Consider the following 22,715-nt stretch of genomic DNA (forward strand, 5'->3'; position numbering starts at 1 on the left):
TAAATGTTAAGCATATCAGCCAAGATATAATAAAAGTGATTTTGGGGTGGGGGGAACCATGAGATCGAAAGTGAAGCAAAGGTTCTGTACGAGCACGATGCATGGATAATATATTCGAGTTATGGTGACACCCAACACGCTCAGATCGAGACGTGTAGTTTTACTTTACCACTGTAATGAAAGGCATGTCCACCACAAATAGCAATGGAGGATAATCAAAATACGGTAATTTACCATCAGGGAGTCTATTTCAAAAGGAAGCGAGTGCCGAGCGAGCCATCCATGAGCCCATAGTCTCAGAAGAAAGACTGGTGCTTCACACACAAATAATACTTCCAACAGAGCACCTCACCTTTTCGCCCCACATATGGGGTCAAGGTAGTCTGTCCACGAGCATCAGTCTCCCCATCATGCGATGGGCACATGAAAAAAGTGTGATTCGCTTGTAGCACACATTGGTATGCTTACTCTCAATAAACTTGTTAATTGTAAACATGTTGCGCTTATACCCAACAAGGACACAACTACCTATCCGGCAGATCAGCTATTTAAAAAAAAAAAAAAAGCCCACAATGAATCGTGAACAATCTCGATGCCGTCTGACATGATCCCACAATTGTTATTGTTGGGAAATAAAGAAATAAAAAAAAACTGAGGCTGAGATGAAGATAGGATGTACTTAGAATTAGAGTTATCAACTTCGGACGAATAGTTTGAAGCGAGTGTATTGGAAAAAAAAATAAAAAAATAAAAAAAACCAATAAAGAAGCGATGTTGACATATATTCACTTGATTTGAAAAAAAAACAAGAAAACAAGAATCCAGCCAGATTCAGACAACAAAAATAAAATAAAATAAAATAACTCCTTACTGTCAAACACACTGGCCTCGGATATATCCCGAACAGCAGCTGCTTCCACAATGTTGCGGATAACAAACTTCTTTATGGCCTTGTCTTTGGGCACACAACGGGCACAGTTTGTGCAGCGTACTGGCTGTACGTGGCCACGGCCTTTCTTCGAACGGCCATTGTTTCGGCGTTTTTTCGTCTGTGTACACAAAGAAGACAACAATTTGTCATGAGGGTTAACAAAGCATCATGTTGCTATAGATAGATATTCTGATGCACCATACTCTTTAACAAAGAGTGGGTGCTGCCAGAGCAGTTTATTGGCAATCGTTTACTGGGTGGCTTGCCATTGCCTTCCCAGCAGTAGTTAGGTCAGGAATTTATAAATTATTCAGGGTGCTGGCAACAATTTCACTACATTCATGAAGGACACCATGGGATCTTTATTTTTCTTCAACAGCCACAATTATCTCACCTTTCTTGTGGGGTCGATCGGGGGAAGCTTGGCCTGAGTCCTCATGAACCAACCAGCTCCCCAGACCTGACATTAGACGAGTTAGGGCAGGAAATTGGCCATGGTGCCGGCGATAGCTCACCTACTTTTGGTGAAGGACACCATTGGATCTTTAACATCCACCAACAAATGCTGGCAGATGGAACACCCATTTAACATCTATCTGAAGGATGGCACACACATTGATGAATCAACCTTCCTACAAAACACTGGGATGACAGCTCAACGCTCAGACAAGATTTTGCCCCAGACTAGACAGCTTTGAGGTGAGTGTGCGTTCCTCTCGACCACCCTGCTAGCCTATACAAATCCAGGATTAACTGCATTTCGATGTTTAGCTTTTGAAGATAGGTTTATGGATGCAAGGCAGATCGAAATCTCTGAATCATTATAATATGGTGAGATGCAAGGAGAAATGCTAAATCAAAAACAGAAGAAACCTCGAAGGGCACGCGGTGAGCACATACCCCCGCCCGGATCCGGATCTATTCTAGGATCCAGATCTTCACCAAAATCGAATCAAATTGTCCTCGTCACACACCCAACCTGCCCACCAAATTTCATCTGAATCAGTCCACAACTTTTTGAGATGTCATGCTATATATCGTTTTTAGCCAAATCTCTCAATGGTGAAGAATCACTTTTAAAATTCCAGTGTCCAGATCCATAGCCAGATCTTCATCAACATCAAATCAGTACATCCTCATCACACACCCAACCTCTCCACCAAATTTCATCCAAATCTGTCCACAACTTCTTGGGGTGAAAACTGTGCAGAAGAGGGGATGATGGGGGGGGGGGGCAAACAACAAACCAATTAAAAAAAAAGGTGAGCCAAAGAATTGCAAACTGACCGACACCACACAAGGGAACCAGAGAGCTTACAAGGGGATCCCCATGAATGTATCAATTTGGTTTTCATCAATAATCTGCGAGAAGATGGCAGGATGGCCGAGACACACACACATTCACCTTTGTGCAGTCTCGCCCCGGTTAGAATCCTGGCCCGGCTACAAAACCGTCATCCTGTTGTCTTGCAGGCAGGGAAATCCATCAATGTGTGCGCAGTCTCTCGGAAGGACGTTAAACTAGGTGTCCCATCTACCAGCATTACTTGGTGTCCACCAACGTCCGTTAAAGATCACTTGGTGTCCTTCGCAAAGAGTATGCCAGCTATTGCAGGCACCCTGGCCAAAATCCAAATTCTTACTTTAACCTACAGGAGGCACTGCATCAACGGCACAGCCATGTTCCCAGAAGCGATGCAACCAGCAGCCACAGGCTGCATACGAAATTGATGAATGAATCCATTCCACACAATAATGCCCTTGAGAACGAATGCAGCAAATCAGCTGGATTTAAACCCACAAACATACCAATTGTAATTGGTTCCCGCGTGCCAGCAGTTGGTTCGCGGGCGCCAGCAGTGACCACTGTTTTTGTTGCGTCTGTGTGTCTGTCTGTTTGGGACTCTCTCGAGCATAGCTCCGTGACGCTTGATGCGATCTTGATGAAACTTGGACACAAGCTCGATATCATGGTCTAGTTGTGTCTTTTTGTATGAGGGGCGTCCCACGCCCCTCGTGGACAGAGCAACGGCCACTTGAACTTTTTTTCCCGCAATTTCATTTCCGAGAAGCTGTGCGTAATGTCCATAACCACAACATATAAAAACTCCGATTTGATTTGGTCAATTTGGACGGAAGAGATAGGTTTTTACGGTAGGGCTTCCTCAAAAGCTTCCACTAACTCAATTGTACCTATCGTGGCATCGTTCAATAATTCCCGCGAATCATCGTCGCCTCCCGGCTAGTTTTACATCTTTTCCCTGCAAAATTCATCCACACGCATGGACTGACTCTTTTTGCTTCCAAGGTTACGATTGTCACCAAGTGGAATAGCGGAAACGTTAAAAAAAATTTTAATCCACACTAAAAACAAATAAATAGAGTAGCTTTACAACAAAGGAAACACGTAATGTGCATGTGATGTACCAGACTCGATGAGGACCCCACAGGGAGTTTTTAAAAAAATCAAATCAGAACATTTCCTGCCTTGGTTGGAACATGTGTGTTGGAGTTCTTCTGGTGTGGAAGTTCGGACTGAAGGGATCAGGATAGAGAGCAAGCAAGCATTGCTGAAACCAGGTAACAAGGTGCAGAGAGTGTGTGTAGTTATGATCGCCATTGATGGGGTTTGAGAGGGACATTTTGATGAGCGTTCAGAAAATCTATTTCAAATAGTTCAAACCCTTCTTCCTCGAAGGTTGCAAAAGATGGTGGGACGGTCATTTCTCAAATCCTTTCGACATCGTTAATCCCAATCTATTCCACCAAAATTAACCCCCACCTAACCCTAACCCAAATTAACCCCCACTTAACCCTAACTAATCCCCACTTAACCCTAACCCAAATGAACCCCCACTTAACCCTAACCCAAATTAACCCCCACCTAACCCTAACCCAAATGAACCCCCACCTAACCCTAACCCAAATGAACCCCCACCTAACCCTAACCCAAATGAACCCCCACCTAACCCTAACCCGAATGAACCCCCACCTAACCCTAACCCGAATGAACCCCCACCTAACCCTAACCCAAATGAACCCCCACCTAACCCTAACCCGAATTAACCCCCACCTAACCCTAACCCAAATTAACCCCCACCTAGCCCTAACCCAAACATGCAGGTTTGTCTCCTGCTCCTCCTTTATTTATTTATTTTTAAACCGTCGTCCATTCCCTCGTGTCCACTGCTATTTTATATATATATATATATATATATATATATATATATATATATATATATATATATATATATTTTTTTTTTTTTTTTTTTAACTCTCACCTCACTTCCACAAGCCTCGATTTGGTGGAGGGGGGGGGGGGAATAAACAAATAAACCAGCTTACATAACCTCCAAAAGTTCATTTCTTCTTGCTCTACACTATGTCGCTAGTCAAACACTTAGAATACTGACAAATATCTCCACAACCTCACAACAAAAATTAAATTCCTCCAAAATCATGGATTTTTAAAATTAAAAACAAAACAAAAACAACTTCAACACATCCACATGACAAAAGTCACCAACCGCACTTCATGGTTCAGAAAATTAAACCTGACGAAGTGAATGACAAGACCAAGTGGGCAAACAATCGAATAAAGAGGCGGAATGTAGTGCATCTGAGGCCTAGTCGAAGAGAGCACATGGCTCAGTGTTTCCAACAAAACAAAGCAAAGCTCAAGCCCGAAATAAGCAGCACGAGCTCATACTCAGTAAAACTATCCGCTTTATTCATTTCAACTCCATTCAGGAATAATAACAAAACTCCAAAACATCTGGACTTTCACCCTCACGATCGGCACTCACCATGTTTCTGCGCACAAGTTAAAAAAAAGGAAGGAGAGGATCGCTCCGCGGCAAATCACTCACCACCTTGTAACCTTCCGCTAAATAACGCGTCATTCGATCGACGGATTGATGTTGAGGTAAAATTTGATAGCGTTCCTGGATTATACATATGTGCGGCTATCTGACTTTTATGTTGTGTAAAGATGCGATGTTACGTTTGGTACAGAGGACGCACAAAACAGGCAACGAAGAAGGGAAACAACAGCCACGCTAATTGATTCGGCTGATACACTTCATTGATGATTACAAATATATTCGCAAAACTTGAACTTACTTTACCATTAAAATGAAACGATATCACGAGGCAAAACGAATACAACTCGAAAAGCCGAAATAAAAACATACACATACTGGTACTTCGGGGCCGTTCAAAAATTACGTACGCATTTTATTGCTCAAATCTGGGTGTGTTCAGTTACCAAGCAGGTAGATCGTGCTTGCCTAAGCCAGACGTTCCCCATCAACGGCCTCGAACGGAGTGCTTGCTTGAGTGCTTAAGCCACTTAGCGAGCAGTCGAGATGAAATTTGGTAACTGAACACACCTCTGTTCCCCGGTCTCCCTTTGATATTACCTAACACTTGAAGACCCCCCACATTTCATGCCTTCCCGAGATGCTATTTATCCCGTTTTATTTCAGTACAACTGTGATAGGTCGCCCTTTCTCGGTTTTGACGTGAGTGTGGTGTGCGCATGCGCAACACACGGGACCAGTAATGCAGCTGAGTGTTGTGAATAAAACCTCAGTGAAGTTGAGGGCATCATCATCATGGTTGGTCTGATTGTTTATACTTCACGACATCACAAGTGGCGACGAAGATGGGATGAAGAATAACGGTGTTAGGGTTATGGTCAGGGTCAGGGTGAGGGTTGGGTTAGGGTGAGGGTTAGGGTTATGGTTAGGGTTAGGGTGAGGGTTGGGTTAGGGTGAGGGTTGGGTTAGGGTTGGGTGAGGGTTAGGGTTATGGTTAGGGTTAGGGTTAGGGTGAGGGTTGGGTTAGGGTTGGGTTAGGGTTAGGGTGAGGGTTGGGTTAGAGTTAGGGTTGGGTGAGGGTTATGGTTAGGGTTATGGTTAGGGTGAGGGTGAGGGTTGGGTTAGGGTTGGGTTAGAGTTAGGGTTGGGTTAGGGTTGGGTGAGGGTTATGGTTAAGGTTATGGTTAGGGTTGCACCGCAGCTTGACCTCTCCGACATCCTCCCCAGATTCCAGTCCATACAAGCGCTGAAAAGTGTGGGGGCCTGTACACACATCTCTGAACTCCAGTAGTAACTGGAAATAAGTCAGAGATGGTATCACCACATCTCACAGCACTCTCAGTGACAGAGTATATTTCAGACATCAAAGTGATCAGTTTTGGTAGCAACCCGTGAAGACCAAGAATCCTCCAGAGGACACTGAATCAAATGCTTTGCAGAGATCAATACAGGCTGCAAGCAGACCCTGCCAAAACTCTCCTCTGCATTCAGTGAGGACCCAGAGGGCAAGGATACGGTCAATCATTGACCTCTTTGGTGTAAAGCCTGACTCCTCTGGGTACTGGTGCTCAAGCGGATGGTGGTAAACACAATGAATAATTATCCGAGCAAAGACCTTGCCGGGCACTGAGAGCAGTGTCAAATCTCGGTGCTTGTTCCAGTCCTGGCGATCACCCTTCCTTTTCCAGAGAGGGACAATAAGGCCCCTCTTCAAGTCAGTTGGGATGATGCCTGTGTTCCAGGCAGAGTACAGAACTGCATGCACCAACATGAGTGCAGCATTTCCACCAGCCTTGAGAAGTTCAACATGGATGCCATAGATCGCAGGAGCTTTACCCCATTTCAACCGGTTCACCACAGTCTGTGTTTCCACAAACGAAGGTGGATCACAGTTGATTGGAGGGTCAGCAACAGGGATAGTTACAACCCTGACATCCAACTCAACAGCTGGTGGATCACCCTGATACAGCCGCTCAAAGTAACCGGTCCAGCGGGCCTTCACTTCAGACTCCTGTCAAGAGCCCACCACCCTCCGCTCTAACTGCAGTGCACCGAGGGAAGGGCTTGGAGGAACGCAGTTTGTGAAGTCCCCTGTAAGCGGGCCAAGAATCATTTGTCCACAGATGATGCTCTACCCCCTCACAGATTCCTCGCGCATTGGCCCCCTTGTCCACCCTCAGCACACGCACAATTTTATGCTTCAACTCCCTGCAGTGGGGCAACTTAGCTAAATATAGCATAACAATTGTGCATTTTGTGAGGAAAGTACCAAATTTGGCACACTAGTAGCCTATCATATTATGAACAGATTTGGATGTTGGGCCATCTCAAATTTTTGTCGGCAGTGGAAAATGGCTGCCAACAGCCATCAGCGGCTGAATTTGAGATCAAGCCAGCCAGGGAACTGTGGTGCCAGCGTTTGGAAATAAAACATACTATGTCTCACTGGATTCGACATGAAGGACTTCACTTTGTCATGTATTTCAGAGATCTGGAGCAAATCGGTGTTCAGATCCTACATATGCATATATGTATGTGATAATATGTATTTGTTTGTATGTGAAATAAATGTTCAAATGTACAGGATGACTAAGAAATTTCTTCTACAGTATTCAGTGTCCCTTGAAAGACAAAATTCTTCTTCACCCTTTGGTGAGTTCCAAGACATCCACCGGCAACATCAAGGATGGTGGTCTTGAAGGCGCTCAACAACTCTTCAGGATTCCCCAAAGCACCCAGAACTCACGGATCCCCATTCAGCCTGTTCTCAAACTCCTCAGCGACCATCTCATCCTTGAGCGTGCCAACATCCAGCCGAGGCTGGGATGGTACCATTCTCTTGGATTTAATCTGAAACTTCAGAGTTGCTACCACAAGCCTGTGGTCGGTATTGAGGAAGTGAGCACTCCGGTCGACCCTGCAGATCTGGATCATCCTCCAGTGACCATCAACGAGCACATGGTCAATCTCCTTTGCCACAACATCAGCGTTGGAATAGAAAGTCCAACGTTGAGTCTGTGGCTGCTGAAACCATGAACCAGCCACCCTAAGTCAACGACTTCTTGCAAAGTAAACGAACTTCGTGCTATTTTGGTTCACAGTTCCACACCCATGAGGACCAACACATGTCTCATAACCATCCTTATCAGTGCCAGTCGATGCATTGAAAACTCCCACAACTAGATGAATATCTCACCTGGGGCACTGATCAACTACAGACTCGAGTGTGGCACAGAATGCATCCTTCATGGTGAGATCACTTGTGTCAGTCGGAGTACATACAGAGACCAGGGAAATGACCCCCAAATAATAAAAAATCCTTCATCTCATAACAAACTCGTTGACCGGTGTTACCTCAATTATCATTGGAGTCAGCTTATTGGAATTGCCTATCATTTAAAAGCTATCTTGCTTTCTGAGGGACCATCAGAGCAACCACACCAATAGTAGGTGTAACCACCCACCATGATCTCTCTGCAATCTGGTCTCCGAACCTCAGAGAGTGCTCCAATACTGATGTCCAAACGCTTGGGCTCAAATGACAACAGACAGTCGATCATCCTCTCTTAGGGATAGGACATTCCAGGTACCCACCCGAAGGTACCGCCTCAGGTTATCCCAATCAGACCGCCGTCTGGTGGACGACATCTCAGCACAACCCTGACACACACACAATCGCAATCTGACCCAGGAAGGTTAGCCCATGGTTTCCTTCCTATCATCAAAGATTGGGGGTCCCGAAGGCTTTTCCCCAATCCCATCATCCTGTGAGCTGCTCTGTGAGAGGCAGGTCCACAGGAGGTACTCTCACGGAGTGGGTTTTCAGATTTTTTGAAATGCTTTTAGAATGTTCTGCGGAATGAAGGGTTTTACGGTGGCCTGAGTGCAAATCCTGCCACAAACCTACTAATCAAAAGTAACCCAACTGCAGGAGGACTTCTGCAGACACAGTTGGGCATGAGATAGGGATGGCTGTTGGCTCACAAGGAGCTCCTCCACCCTTTGAGCAGAGGAGCTTCGAAGAGACGTTATAACAAAGGATTGAGGAAGGTTGACGGATGTCAAGTTCCCACCATTTCCTGTTTATACAAATGAACGGTCACAGTGGATATATATTAAAACAAGAAAAAAGAGCAATCAGAGATTGCAGACCCTCACTAAGACTTGTTTTATGTGGTGTTTGTGCAATTTTGTCTGGTGTTTGTGTAGTTTTAGGTGGTGTTTGTGTGCTGATGTGTTATGTAATTAATGACACATAATTAGAACTGCCACTTTATAACTGCTGTCAATGATGACTGGGTACCAAACCGTCTTTCACTGATCCAACTCTACTTTGATTGGACACCTAAACGATGACGTTTTTTATTATTGTCCAATTTAATTTAGAATTGGATTTAAATAAATTCAATTCAAATCAAATGGAAGACCAAATAGGTACAAGTCCTGAATTGAAGTCATCAGGTCAGGTCAGGTATGGGAGCATGTGCCAGAACAGCGCGTCGCTGCGTCCACTTTCTGCCGGTACTCCAGGAGTCTCCGTCTGGCCATCCCCCAGGCAGATGCCAGGCCCATCCCCATCTCCTTGAGATGATGGTCAACCTGTTGCAACCACGAGGCACGTGGTCGGCCCACTGGCCTCCTCCACTCATGAGACTCCCTAGCTGAGAGAATCTGGTGAGCAGGATCAGCGTCAGGAAAACGAGCCACATGTCCATACAACCGCAACTATGGGCGTCGATTGGTGGGGGACAGGGGGGACATCCCCCCCCCCACTTTTTATCAAGGGGGGGAACAACATATCGATTGTGAACCCCACTTTTTTCATTGAACGTAAGTTACGTAATACAAAACGAGCTGCTCGAGTACAACCAGGCCGAGATACTCCTCAAATACAAGAATAAAAAATTTTTTCTCAATAATTCCAGCAATCTCTGTGTGCATGTTTGTCTGTGGGCATGTTTGTCTGTGGGCATGTTTGTCTGCAACCGCTGTTTTTCGACAACCACTGGTCCGATCGACTTGAAACTTGCCAGGTATATTGCTGGGGACCTGAGTATGTACCTTTTCAAGGTTTGAAATTAATCGGACAAGTGGTTCCCAAGTTATGGTCTCCGTACTCGCAAGCCGTTCGCGTCTGCTTTGGCTTTGGGAGTTGGACCAAACCATTTCACGTAAATAGAGGAAGGGGGGGGGGGTTGCCCAATACAGAGCCTCACTGGATCTTTACTTTTTTGCCAAAAACAACAAAAGAAAAAGAACCGTTAGTTTTATTGGTCTATTATAGTTCTATTAAAGATGATAGGTTAACAATTCAACATTGAGAATCCGTGCTTCCCAAGCCATGGTCTCCCACTGGCCAAACGTCCATAGTGACGTCGCTTTTCGATCCTTCCATGTCGGCTCTTCCTATCATTGCGAAGCAGAATTCGCCAAGCGTTGGATTGTTCACCCACTAACAGGGAACGTGACGTGGACATTTTGAGGTATGTTGGGACGTTTTCGGACTTTGTATCGTCATTTTATGAGTGTTTAAAGCAATCGCGGCTTCATGGCCCGGAGCGCCACGCCTCGGATAGTGTTAGGCCGCAACGGCTCGGGGCCCCTTTCGCGACCAAAATAGTTTATTTCACCTTTCTAACTTATATCGCCGGATGCCTGATATTATTACCTGCACGATGATGTGTGTGTTTAATTTTTGTGACTTTGCACCGTCGAGTTATAAGCCAATAAAATATTTCGCGGCCTGGTATGTTGATTGAGATGGTGGAGCTTGTGCAGGATGACGCGGTTACACTCTCCCGGCTCGCACGAACGAACGGAAAGATATTTCGTAATTATGTTTTCATATTTCGCAGTCGATAACAGTGGCCTAAATCCCAACGTTGAAAACCGGGTGAAAATCGAAGGAAAGTGGGTATTTTGGCGATTAAATTAGCTTTGAATACTTGGGAAACATAAAATAAAATGCGCTGATTCACTCGCTTTTGCGGCGGTTAATGTAAATAATGTTTTCATCGGTACTTGGACTTCGGGGAGGTATAGACCTACAAAACGAGAGGCATCATTCGGTCGTCGGACTTATGAGAATTAAATTATAGATTTGTATATTATAGAAATAGATTAAATTATAGAAAAATATGCAAAATTCACCTCAGCGGTTCGGACAAACGAACGGAAAATTATTTTTGAATTCTGTTCTCGGATTATACAGTATCTGTAGGGTAGTAATGAGATTACCTCGAAAATCCGATTAAAAAAGGCTTAGGCTTAGTTGCTCAGCCGCGGCTTGCAATTTTTACTTGGAAAAATGACGTTCCGGAACGAATTTCTCTTCCGCCATCATCCGAATAATTTTCCGTTTGCACGAGGACAAAGACGAAGGATAGACCGACAGAATAAGGATAAAGGATAGACCGAATAAAAATGCCCTGTTACGCAAAAATAACCCTTATAATTCACATGTCAAAATGTATTCAACTGAAATGTAATTCCCTTCTCGTTTCATAGAGGATATGGATATCAGAAAGTTTTTCGCGAGAGCATCAAGTAGCACATCCCCGACCACTCTCCTGGAGCAATCGAGCTCTCAGAAAGAGGTGGACGATTCAAAGGAGAAGATAGCAGAAAAGGGTGCATGTGCGAGTACTCGGCCTAATTTCCCAGATCAGCCTTTTCAACCTCATGATGTCAGTTGTATCCCAGTCCAAATACTGCCAAACCAAAAGTTGAAGTTTCAACAACAGTGGTTCAAAGATTTTCCGTGGCTTCATTTTGATCAGAGCATCGGCGGTGCACTCTGTCACACCTGTACGGATGCTTCTCTTGAAAAACTTACTGAACTTGCCCGCTGTGCAGAAGACTCATTTGTCTCAAAGGGTTTTCGGAACTGGAAAAAGGCTACAAAAAAATTCAGATAACACGAACGATCAAACACACATAGGCTTGTCTCTGAAAATCTGAAATGTTGCAGAAGTCAACCTGGTGTCCATGTGCAGCTGAGCAGCAAACTGCTAGAAGAGCAAAGATCTGCACAGTCAGTACTTCTGAAGATTATCACCTCACTGCAATATTTAGCCCGACAAGGTTTTGCAATTTGTGGGAAGGATGCCTCTGAAGGAAATTTCAAAATGCTCTTACAGTTACGGGCTGAGGATGATGTAAACCTCAAGACGTGGCTGTCGAGGAAGACGACATTCAGAAGGAAATTCTACAGTTGATGAGTCGTGCCATTCTCAGAAATATCTACAGTAACGTGAATGAAATGTCCACTCAGTTCGGACTCATAACTGATGGAACGCAAGATATTCAGGGTAATGAGCAGGAGTCAGTGTGTGTGTGCGCTATGTGGGATTCCTTTGATGTTCAAGAAGATCTCATCGGCCTCTACCAAGTATCGTCAAGAACAGGAGTATCTCTTTGTAAGATGCTTCAGGATGTCCTAATTCGGTGTCAACTCCCTATTGAACACCTTTAGAGCGCAGACTTACGATGGGGCAAGCAACATGTCCGGAAAGTACAAGGGCTGTCAAGCACAGCTAAAAAAAACTCCAACCGCTGGCCAATTATGTTCACTGTGCAGCTCATGTCACCCAACTCATTATATCCAAAGCCCTACAAACTGCACCGTTCATAAGAGACACCCTTGATTATGTCCAGGTACTCGGCAACATCCACAACAATTCTGGAAAATTCAAGCATCTGTACTTGAATATCCACGCTGACGATGCTGACACTCCTTGCCCTACATGCCTGAGGACAATTTGCCCGACGCGTTGGTTAACTCGTTCTCCTGCCGTGAAATCAATATTGGATAACTATGAAGCGGTAGTGGATTCCCTTCAACAAGCAAGTGATGACTTTGGTACGAACACGGCATCACGAGCCAACGGTATTCGAAGCTGTCTTTCATAAGGAAAGTGTGTTCTCGGTCTGTTTGCATCATTGCCCGTTCTCCAATCCCTTGAATACATCAATAAGGCACTTCAGGGTTCACAAGTTACCGTCTCTGGTATGCTTACTGTTGCAAAGGTAACTGCACAGAATCTCCAATCTCTCCGTACCGACCAAACGTTTAAGGAGGTTTTCGAAGCAGCACAACAGAAGCTCCAGCAGTGCAAACTCGATCCAGTGACCCTCGCTCGTAAGCACAAGCTTCCGAAGAGACTTGATGGAGGCACGCAGGAATACACTGCCAATTCTGCAGAGGAGGTATACAGAGTTGAATTTTTCAAAGTCATCGACAGCGCATCCATGAACTTGAACGAGTACTTCACATCAACCGACCTCATGGCGTATAGGGACTTGGATGAAATGCTCCTTTCTGGGTCATTCAAACCACAAATAGTCCGCAAATATCCCGAACTGTCCGATTCCCTAGAGCAAGAACTTGGCTTCTTTCGAAACCAGTTCAGTGGTTCATCTGTTGAGGGTTACCCTGAGATATTTGTAGACATGGTGCCAGAAGTCCGTCGAATGTTCCCACAGGTAGAACGTTTGCTTAGGCTTCTATTAGTTTCCCCAGGAAGTTAATGCGAAGCTGAACGGTCATTCAGCGCACTCAGACTTATGAAGACTTGGTTACGTTCCACAATGACCCAACAACGCCTCAACCATCTCATGATCTGTCATGTTCACCGAGATCGTCTGACTGCACTTGACCCCCAAGACATTGCTACAAAGTTTTTAACTGGTTCGACAGACAAGAGGGTTCATATTTTTGGCAAGTTTTAATCCAAGTTGACCGTACTCGTGTAATTTCAATTTGTATGTCGGTCTAGTTTTCAGTTTATGTTTAGTGAATCAGTTCAAGGGTCGTGAGAAGGAGGCTTGATAAACAATTCTTTATATACTGTATATATATATATATATATATATATATATATATATATATATATATATATATATATATATATATATATATATATATATATATGTATTTCTTTGATGACACTTGAAACTTTGAAATGTGTATGACTAATGTCTAATTAATTTCGCTTGTCTGCTTGTATTTGATAAAAAGATGGTCGATAGATGGTCAGATTAATTTATGGGATTTGTGTGATCAGAAGGCAGCATGTCAACGAGTGTATAAAATCAAGAATTTGCAAGGGTAGATTTGTTTTGTGCACGCCGGCACGAAGTGGGCTTTGTGGTCTGGACACGCAATGTCCCCCCCCCCACACTTTTCAAAAGCAATCGATGCCCATGGCTGCAACTGATGCTCACGGACCATGCAGGTAACAAATTTCATCCGAGTCCCTCTCAGCAACCGCTCGTTGGACACAAAATCTGACCAGCGATAGCCAAGGATTCTCCGAAGAGACCTGGTACCAAAGGAGTTAAGTCTCCGTCTCAGATCCCTGGTCAGAGTGAAGTCTCGCATCCATAGAGCAAGACTGGAAGAACCAAGGACTTGAAGACTCGGACTTTCGTCCTCCTGCACAGGTACCGGCAGCGCAAAACCCCATGATCCAGTGAATCCATGACTCCCCAGGCCCGACCCAGACGTCTATTGACCTCTGATTCACAGCCAGCAGAGACATGAATATCACTGCCAAGGTAAGTGAATCTCTCCACAACCTCAACATCCTCACCACAAACAGACACAGACAGGACAGCAGCATCCAATATGTCATTGAAAGCCTGGATCTTAGTTTTGACCCAAGAAACCCGTAATCTCAACTCCTCACTCAGCAACTCGAGGGCCCCCAAAAGGATGTCTAAAGTCTCTGCAAAGATGACTGCATCATCTGCGAAATCAAAGTCCGAGATCTTGACATTCCCAAACGATGTACCGCAGCTTGATCTTTCCGACATCCTCCCTAAAATCCAGGCCATACAAGTGCTGAAAAGTGTGGTGGCCAGTACACACCACTGACGAACTCCAGTAACAACTGGAAATAAGTCAGAGATTGTACCACCACACTTCACAGCACTCTCAGTACCAGAGTAGAGATCAGACATCAGATCGATCAGTTTTGGTGGCACCCCCGAAGACCAAGAATTCTCCAGAGGGCATCCCGATTCACTGATTCGAACTCTTTACCGAGATCAACAAAGGCTGCAAGCAGCCCCTGCCGAAACTCTCGTCTGCGTTCGGTGAGGACACGAAGTGCAAGGATACGGTCAATCGTTGACCTCTTTGGTGTAAAGCCTGACTGCTCTGGACGCTGGTGCTCAAGCAGATGATGGCGAATCCTATCGAGAATTATCCGAGCAAAGACCTTGCCCGGCACTGAGAGCAGTGTCACCCCTCGGTAGTTGTTGAAGTCTTGGCGATCACCTTTCCCTTTCCAGAGAGGGACAACAAGGCCCCTCTTCCAATCAGTTGGGATGATGCCTGTGTTCCAGGCAGAGCACAAAACTGCATGCAACAAGTGCAGCATTTCCACCAGCCTTGAGAAGTTCAGCATGGATGCCACAGATCCCTGGATCTTTACCTCATTTCAACCAGTTCACCGCAGCCCGTGTTTCCACAAGCGAAGGTGGACTACAGTTGATTGGAGGGTCAGCAACAGGGATTGTAACACCCTTGACGTCCAACTCGACAGCTGGGGGATCAGCCTGGTACAACCGCTCAAAGTAACCAGTCCAGCAGGCCTTCACTTCAGACTCATCTGTCAAGAGCCTACCACTCTCTGCTCTAACTGCAGTGCTCCGAGGGATGGGCTTGGATGAACGGAATGCGCGAATTCCCCTGTAAGCAGGACGAGAATCACCTGTCCATAGGTGATGCTCTACCTCCTGACAGATTTATCACGCATAGACCTCCTTGTCCACCCTTCGTGCACGTACAGTTTTATGCCTCAGCTCCCTGAACAGCTCAGCTCTGCCATTCAGCCTGGCCCTGCGACTCTGGTCAATGGTATCCAGTGTCCCTTGAGAGACAAAATTCTTCTTTGCCCTGCGGTGAGTTCCAAGACATCCACCGGCAACATCAAGGACGGTGGTCTTGAAGGCACTCCAAAACTCTTCAGGACCCCCCAAAGCACCCAGACACCCCAAATGTCCACTCAGCCTGTTCGCAAACTCCTCAGATACTCTCTCATCCTTGAGCCTGCCAACATCCAGCCGAGGCTGGGATGGTACCATTCTCCAGGATTTAAGGTGCAGCTTTAGAGTTGCTACAACAAGCCGATGGTCAATATTGAGGAACTGAGCACTCCGGTAGACCCTGCAGTTCTGGATCATCCTCCCGCAATTGGCAACGACGACATGGTCAATCTCCTTTACCACACTGCTAGCGTTGGAATACCAAGTCCAGCGATGAGCTTGTGGGTGCTGAAACCATGAACCAGCTACCCTAAGTCCATGACTTCTTGCAAAGTCAAGGAACTTAGTGCTATTCTGGTTCATAGTTCCTCACCCATGGGGACCAACACATGTCTCATAGCCATCCCTATCAGTTCCAGTCGATGCACCTAAATCCCCCAAGACAAGAAGTGCATCTCGTCTGGGGCACTGATCAACCACAGACTCGAGCGTGGCGTAGAATGTGTCCTTCACGGTGAGGTCACTCGCCTCAGCCGGAGCATAGACAGAGACCAAGGAAATGACACCGAAGGAGTGACGAATCCTTCGTCTCATAATATGCTCGTTGACCTGTGTTACCTGAATTATCATTTGGGTCAGCTTATTGGACACAGCGACAGCAACTCCTTGATTATGGTAACCATCATAGCGACCAGACCAATAGTAGGTGTAACCACCCACCATGATCACGCCGCAATCCGGTCTCCGAACCTCAGCGAGTGCTGCAATACAGATGTCCAAACGCTTTAGCTCAGATGATAACAGAGACAGGTGATCATCCTCTCTTAGAGATAGGACATTCCAGGCACCCACCCGAAGGGACCGCCTCAGGTTAACCCAAGGAGACCGCCGTCTGGTGGACGACACCTCAGCACCACTCCGACACACTCTCCCGCAATCTGACCCAGGGATGTTACCCCGTGTTTTCCCTCCTTTCATCAAAGATTGGGGGTCCTGAAGGCTTTGCCCCAATCCCATCATTCTGTGAGCTGCCCTGCGAAGGGAAACGGCACAGGAGGTACTCCCACGGAGTGGGTTTTCAGATATTTTTTTGCGTTTTTGTGTTTTGCGGAATGAAGGGTTTTACGGTGGCCGGAGTGCAAATCCTGCCACCAACCTCCTAATAAAAAAGTAACCCAACTGCAGAAGGACGTCCGCAGACACAGTTGGGCACTAGATATGGATGGCTGTTGGCTCACAAGGAACTCCTCCGCCCTTTGACAGGGTCGTGAAGAAGTTGCGAAGTAACAGAAGGAATCTAAACAAGCAAAAAGCAAAGATGAGGTCATCAGAAGGAACCTGGATGGAATTCACATTTCAGCTACTTCTCCTCTACCCTCAAACTCTTCCAGGCACAGCCAAGTGAGACATATTCAAAAAAGAAAAATAAAGAAAAATAAAAAAGAACCCAGATCAAAAAATTCAATAATTCTGGCTGCCAAACTATACATCCAATCAAGTTGAAATTTAAAACATATATATATATATATATATATATATATATATATATATATATATATATATATATATATATATATATATATATATATATATATATATATATATATATATATATATATATATACCCCATCACGACAAGATCATAATTGTGAAGCTTTATGTTGATTAAGCAGTTCCAGAGAAAACATTATTTTATATTTTTCTTCAATCCACTATGGCTGCCCGACCATGAAACATCAATTATTCCTTAAGAAACTTGTACAACCAAGGCTTGGGGAACATTTATTTGAAGTTTTCCCTCGATCTGTCCAGCCTTTCTGGAGAAGAATATTTTTTAATAGGTTATTTGGGTAAATCCAATATGGCTGCAAAACAATGTGACCTATGATGTCATATGTGTGAACCTTTTGTTCCTCATGAATAGGCGGTCATACCTGTAAAGTTTCACCTCTATCTGTTCAGCCACTTCAGAGAAGATTTTTGAAGGTTTGTTTTTTTTAAACAATATGGCTGCCAAATTACGTGACCAATGATGTGATCAATTTTTTTTCTGTTTACCTTGTATCATTTTAAACTTTCCTTGTACATTCACAAGGCCCAGATATGCCCTTTCCATCGGTGTTTCGACGCACCCAAACTAGTCATGATGTCTTCCTCAGGGAAGTCTATCTGGTTCCACAGCCTCGAGTGTATATGAGCATATATTGCAACAGGTTGAAAGATTATAATCAGGACATGATTGAAATTATTGTTTGATGTCTCTCTAGATTGTGTTGGCAATGAAATCCCCCAAGACTAGAAGAGTATTTGTACGTGTTCATATGGCTTCCTTGTAAATGTAGCTGGCACAAGATTTGCGTATTTTCACGTCGTGAAGATGTCCTTCCCCGAAGAGTTGGTGACACTGTTCCTTGGTAATGATGCACAGCATCTTCTTTCCAATTGCAGACGTCCATTAAATAAATCGCTCAGCCTGCCATGTGCACAGGAGGCTCTCCCACAAGGTTCAAAGTCCATTAACCAGAAGCAATCCTTCAGGGGTTTGTGTAGCACATGCCCGTCAACTCGGGCCTTGCACTGACCGATATGATTGGGCGTTTGTAGTTTGGGTAGCTGCCCATTTGGTGAGCTGTGAAAGTTTGCCAAGTCTTTCATTGTGTAGAGACACATCCCGTTCTCTCAATTACTTTTCTGAGTGTTTTTGGCTTTATTTAGAGGCTTTTTGAGACATTTTAGGTAAAAATTTCCTTATCTCGCACACAAGGAATACTTTATGTTTCCCTGAACACCACCGTTTCTCGGGATTTCTGCGCATGCACACCAAGCATTCTGGGGTGGATTATGTCATTTCAAAATCATGTATTGTTTTTGTCTAAACCTTCACACTCTTCCCCCTCCAAGCTTCCCCTTCACCTTTCTCAAAAACTCCTCCCTCAACTCTCCACTCTCACCCTTCTCCCTCCAATCTCCCCCCCCCACCATTCTCCCTCCAGTCTCCCCCCCACTCCCTCTTCACAAAGTTACCCCCTCTCACATCCACAAAGCTACCTCTTTCCCCTGCCCTCTCTCTTCCGTCTCATCCCTCCACCTCCTCCAATTTTCAACTTCCCTCTACCTTCTCTCTTATTACTCCCCACTGTGCCTCATCCCATCACCACCGAGCCTTTTCACTTCCTCATTTGGCGCTCTCCCCTAGCTCTTCTGTAATCCCCCACACTCTGTCAACATCTCTCCCGACTTCACACCTTCCTCCCTTGTCCTACCCTTCCCCTCCCAAAGCCTCCTCCCCTCAGTCTTCCTTAACAGTGTGGATCTCAAACATCCGGGGCCTTCGCTCAAACCTGACGGATCTTTCCATACAGGTTGCCACTGACAAACCAGACATAATCTGCTTTACAGAAACTTTCCTCCTTCAAGACGTCTCTGACTCCCTCCTCTGGTATGACAGACCTGAGCTTCGTCCTGATGGTGGAGTTGCTTTCTTCATTAAAAACTCCATTCCTCACTCACCACGCACTGTCCTCACTCCCCCACACCCCCAGGAATACCTATGGCTATGGCTTCCCCTCCTCTCCCACCTTGTGTTTAGAAATGTGTTTTACCGTCCATCAAACAGTGATGACTCCATTTACACCTCCCTCGCTGAAAACGTCGACCAACTTCTATCCTCTCAACCTAACTCTCTCTCTTCCTCATATGAGGTGACTTCAATTGTTGTCAAGCCAGTTGGCTGGGTGTGGGTACCTCCCTCACCTGCCATGGATCTTCAGCAAAAGACTTCTGTGACTCATTGGGACTAACACAATCTGTGAACTTCCTGACCAGGATCTCAAGCAATGGTGCTCCATCACTTCTGGATGTCATTTTGACCAATTTTCCAGAAATATCTGTTGTTATTCCTCTGCTCCAATCAGTTCATCTGACCATATACTTGTCAAAGTAAACATCTCTCTCACTGTTATTGGAGAACCCCCTCAGTGCTGTCATGTCTGGCATTTCACTCAGGCTGACTGGCAAGGACTTCAGGCAGTCATCAAACTTCTAGACTGGTCTCCCATCTCTACTTTCTTCGACATCAACTCTTCCTGGGAATTCTTTCATGGATATTTGCTCACTCATGTTCAGATTTATTCCATCTCATCTTCAGTTGTCCTACCCTTCCTCCTGCCCAGGGTACACTGAAGCTTGTGGTGTGGCAGTTGTCCTGAAACAACTTGCCTTTGCCTCATGAAAAGCAAATCCAACTAAAGGCAATCTCAGTTCCTTCCACAAAGCTCGAAACAAGTGTCTCTACCCTGAGAACCAGGAAAAAACATCTTTCTCATCTCAAGTCCGAACTCTCAAACCTGTCTCCCTCCTCCAATTCCTGGTGGCATCTAGTTAAGTCTGTCTCTAGTGTATTTTCCCCTTCCATCCCCTCCCTTACCTCGAATGGCCACACAGCTGACACTGCAAGTGAAAAGGCTGAATGCCTAAACTCTGTGCTTCTAAATCTTGTGTCCCAAACCCCATCACTTTCTGCACCCACACTACTCAGTCGCATCCAGCTTTTCCTGGACTCTGTGTCCTTTTCTCCTGACAAGGTGGAGAGCTTCCTGTCAAACCTCAACTCAGATTCTGCAACCAGTCCAGACGGCATCAACCCACGTTTCCTAAAAACCTGCTCTGCTGCTCTTGCTTTGCTGCTGTCATTGTTCAATTCACCCTCTCATTTCCTTAAGGTCTTCTGCCATCTGCTTGGATGGTCTGTGGGAAAGCCACATCTCTAAGCTGGCCTCCAAAGCCAGTCGTGGATTTGGCATCCTCCGTTGCACAAAGTCCTTCCTTGTCACACCTGAGCTCCTGAACACGTACAAAGCTTTAATCCACAGCCTGATGGAATACTGCTCTCCCTTCTGGGCTGCTGCTCCTGCCTCTCACCTTTCTTGGCCTCATGCTGTGGAAACCAAGGCATTTAAGATCATTGGAATCTCCCACGATGAGGCTACATCTTTGGGCCTCTTACTCTCTCTCACTGCAGGCAGGTCGGTGGTCTTTCTGTCTTCTATCATCTCCTCTCCTGCTTCGCCCCCCCACTCTGTCTGTAATTATGTCCCCCCCCCCCAGATTTTCATAGGGTGCTCAAGGTCTGCCAGCATCCCCCTTCTGGTAAAACTACCAAAATCAAGAATCACTGCTCACCTTCACTCTTGCATTCCTCTTTTTTCCTGCATTTGGAACAAACTCCTACACTCTCTTCAATCCCATTCTTCCCTCCAGGTCTTCAAAACAGCTGTTGACCACCATCTCTTATCTTCCCCCATCCAAAACCTCAATCTTTTCTACCCCGCTAATCCACCCCAAACCCACCTCCTTCAAATTCCCTGCTTTCCTTCCTGAAAGTCCCTGTTGTATCCATCTTGTTTACCCTGTGTACCCCACCCCATCCCTCTCTCCTCCTCAGATATCCTCATGTCTCTGTTCCACACTGTTTTTGTCCTTCTCTCTCCCACCCCTATTGTCTCCTACTCCCCTTGTTATACGTTATGTGTGTTAGCTCTTATATGAGCCTCAACATTTTATTTTTTTATTTTTTTAAAAGTCTGTCTGCCTGTCTGGCAGTCAAACAAAATTGAAAATCATTCCAAACAGGAAACTTAATCTTTTTAGGGATGTCATAAAGGACACAAACAACAGGTACAAAGAACTAATTTAACATGTTCGATAAGGTGGTGTAAAAGAGGGTGCATCAATGGTGGTATACTTCCAAAAACCACATGCCTTAAAAACATGGGAATTCTTCCGGATCCTTTGTCGTTCATTAGCCTAATCAACACAGGAGATCATAATGATTATTTCTGTGCAATCACGTGCCACATCAGAAAGCTCCAGTAGAACTCCACAAGAAACACGACACACGCACACACGCGCACACACGCACACACTTTGTATATTTAAAGTACATCACATTCCTTGAACTATAAATCAGGTGAGGATAGGGGGCGGGGCTTCATTTGTGGCACCCATTCACTCCGGTAAAATGTTCAACATTTTTATCTGTTGCCTTTGACCTTTGCACCTTGAAAGTCCAGGCGCATTAACACCGTCGCAACTGTAAAGGGTGAGCTCACGACTTGGATATCACTGCATTTACGATCGCTGATTGTTTCATTGCTATATATATATGACACCTGATTGCATGCACCGTATGCGCTTCAAAAGTCCTGTGGCAGGTGCATCGCGTGCGCAAAGGTGTTGAACCTGAACACGCGGATCCCGCGCACTCCTCGCTCCTCACTCATCCGGGGTAAGTCTATTTCAGCGAATTCAATGTGCCGGACAATCATCGGATCCTGCTGCACGTGTGCCTTCATATCTGTCTGAGGTTATCACAAATTGTCACTCCGACATAAGCAGGTATTGTTTTTTTTTTATTGTTTCGTGGAAAGATCTCTAATGGAATTTGTTTTGGATTTTGTTTGTGCGTGCAGTAGCCGACTTGGTTGGATGATTAGAGAGGTAGTCATCATGTTCCATAACACTGGGGTAGATGCCTGTATTGGGCCAAATGACCTCCTGTTGCACTTAAGTTTACTTTCACATGTTTTGTTGCAAGGTTGTGCAACGTTTTAACCTTACTAGTGCGTGCCCGTACGTGCATGCCCGTACATGCAAAAAAAACAAAAACATATTAGTAAAAGAAGAAGAATTGTGACGTCAATTGTGATGTCATAGCACCGTGTCCTCTCATTGGTTTGGTAAATAAATGGCCAGAACTTGGGAACCACTTGTCCGATTAATATCAAACATTGAAAAGGCACATCCACAGGTCCCCAGCAATATACCTCAGTGGCAGATCTAGAGGGGGGGTTGGTGGGGTTGCAACCCCCCTTTGAGCTGCTGAGTACCCCTCGCTCAACCCCTTCTTCCATCAACCATCCCTCCCTCCCTCAACCCCTACATCCCTCAACCCCCCCCACCTTCCTCCCTCC

The 22,715-nt window shown here is 45.3% G+C and overlaps 2 protein-coding genes across 5 annotated transcripts in view; one reads left to right on the forward strand and one right to left on the reverse strand.

Annotated features, from left to right (window-relative positions):
* RPS26 (ribosomal protein S26) overlaps window positions 1–4,872 on the reverse strand; it is a 6,123-nt gene extending 1,251 nt beyond the window's left edge. Inside the window, exons 1-2 of the mRNA XM_085891799.1 lie at window positions 4,738–4,872; window positions 872–1,049 (exon numbers count right to left, since the gene is read on the reverse strand). Coding sequence (XP_085747925.1) covers window positions 872–1,049; window positions 4,738–4,740 — 181 coding nt within the window. The 5' untranslated portion in view covers window positions 4,741–4,872. The remainder of the gene's footprint in view (window positions 1–871; window positions 1,050–4,737) is intronic.
* Window positions 4,873–10,215: 5,343 nt separating this feature from the next.
* LOC147021632 (ATP-dependent translocase ABCB1-like) overlaps window positions 10,216–22,715 on the forward strand; it is a 193,921-nt gene continuing 181,421 nt past the window's right edge. Inside the window, exons 1-2 of one of the 4 annotated variants that reach the window (XM_085891801.1) lie at window positions 21,826–21,844; window positions 21,946–22,030. The gene's annotated coding sequence lies outside the window, so the exon portion shown is untranslated. Of the gene's footprint in view, window positions 10,236–21,825; window positions 21,845–21,945; window positions 22,031–22,120; window positions 22,141–22,715 lie in introns of those variants that run through there. The other 3 variants (XM_085891803.1, XM_085891802.1, XM_085891805.1) reach the window with 3 other exon arrangements.

This window comes from Eptatretus burgeri, chromosome 8 (assembly GCF_056783735.1).
Source record: "Eptatretus burgeri isolate ZD-2024b chromosome 8, Ebu_testis_v1, whole genome shotgun sequence".
NCBI lineage: Eukaryota > Metazoa > Chordata > Myxini > Myxiniformes > Myxinidae > Eptatretus > Eptatretus burgeri.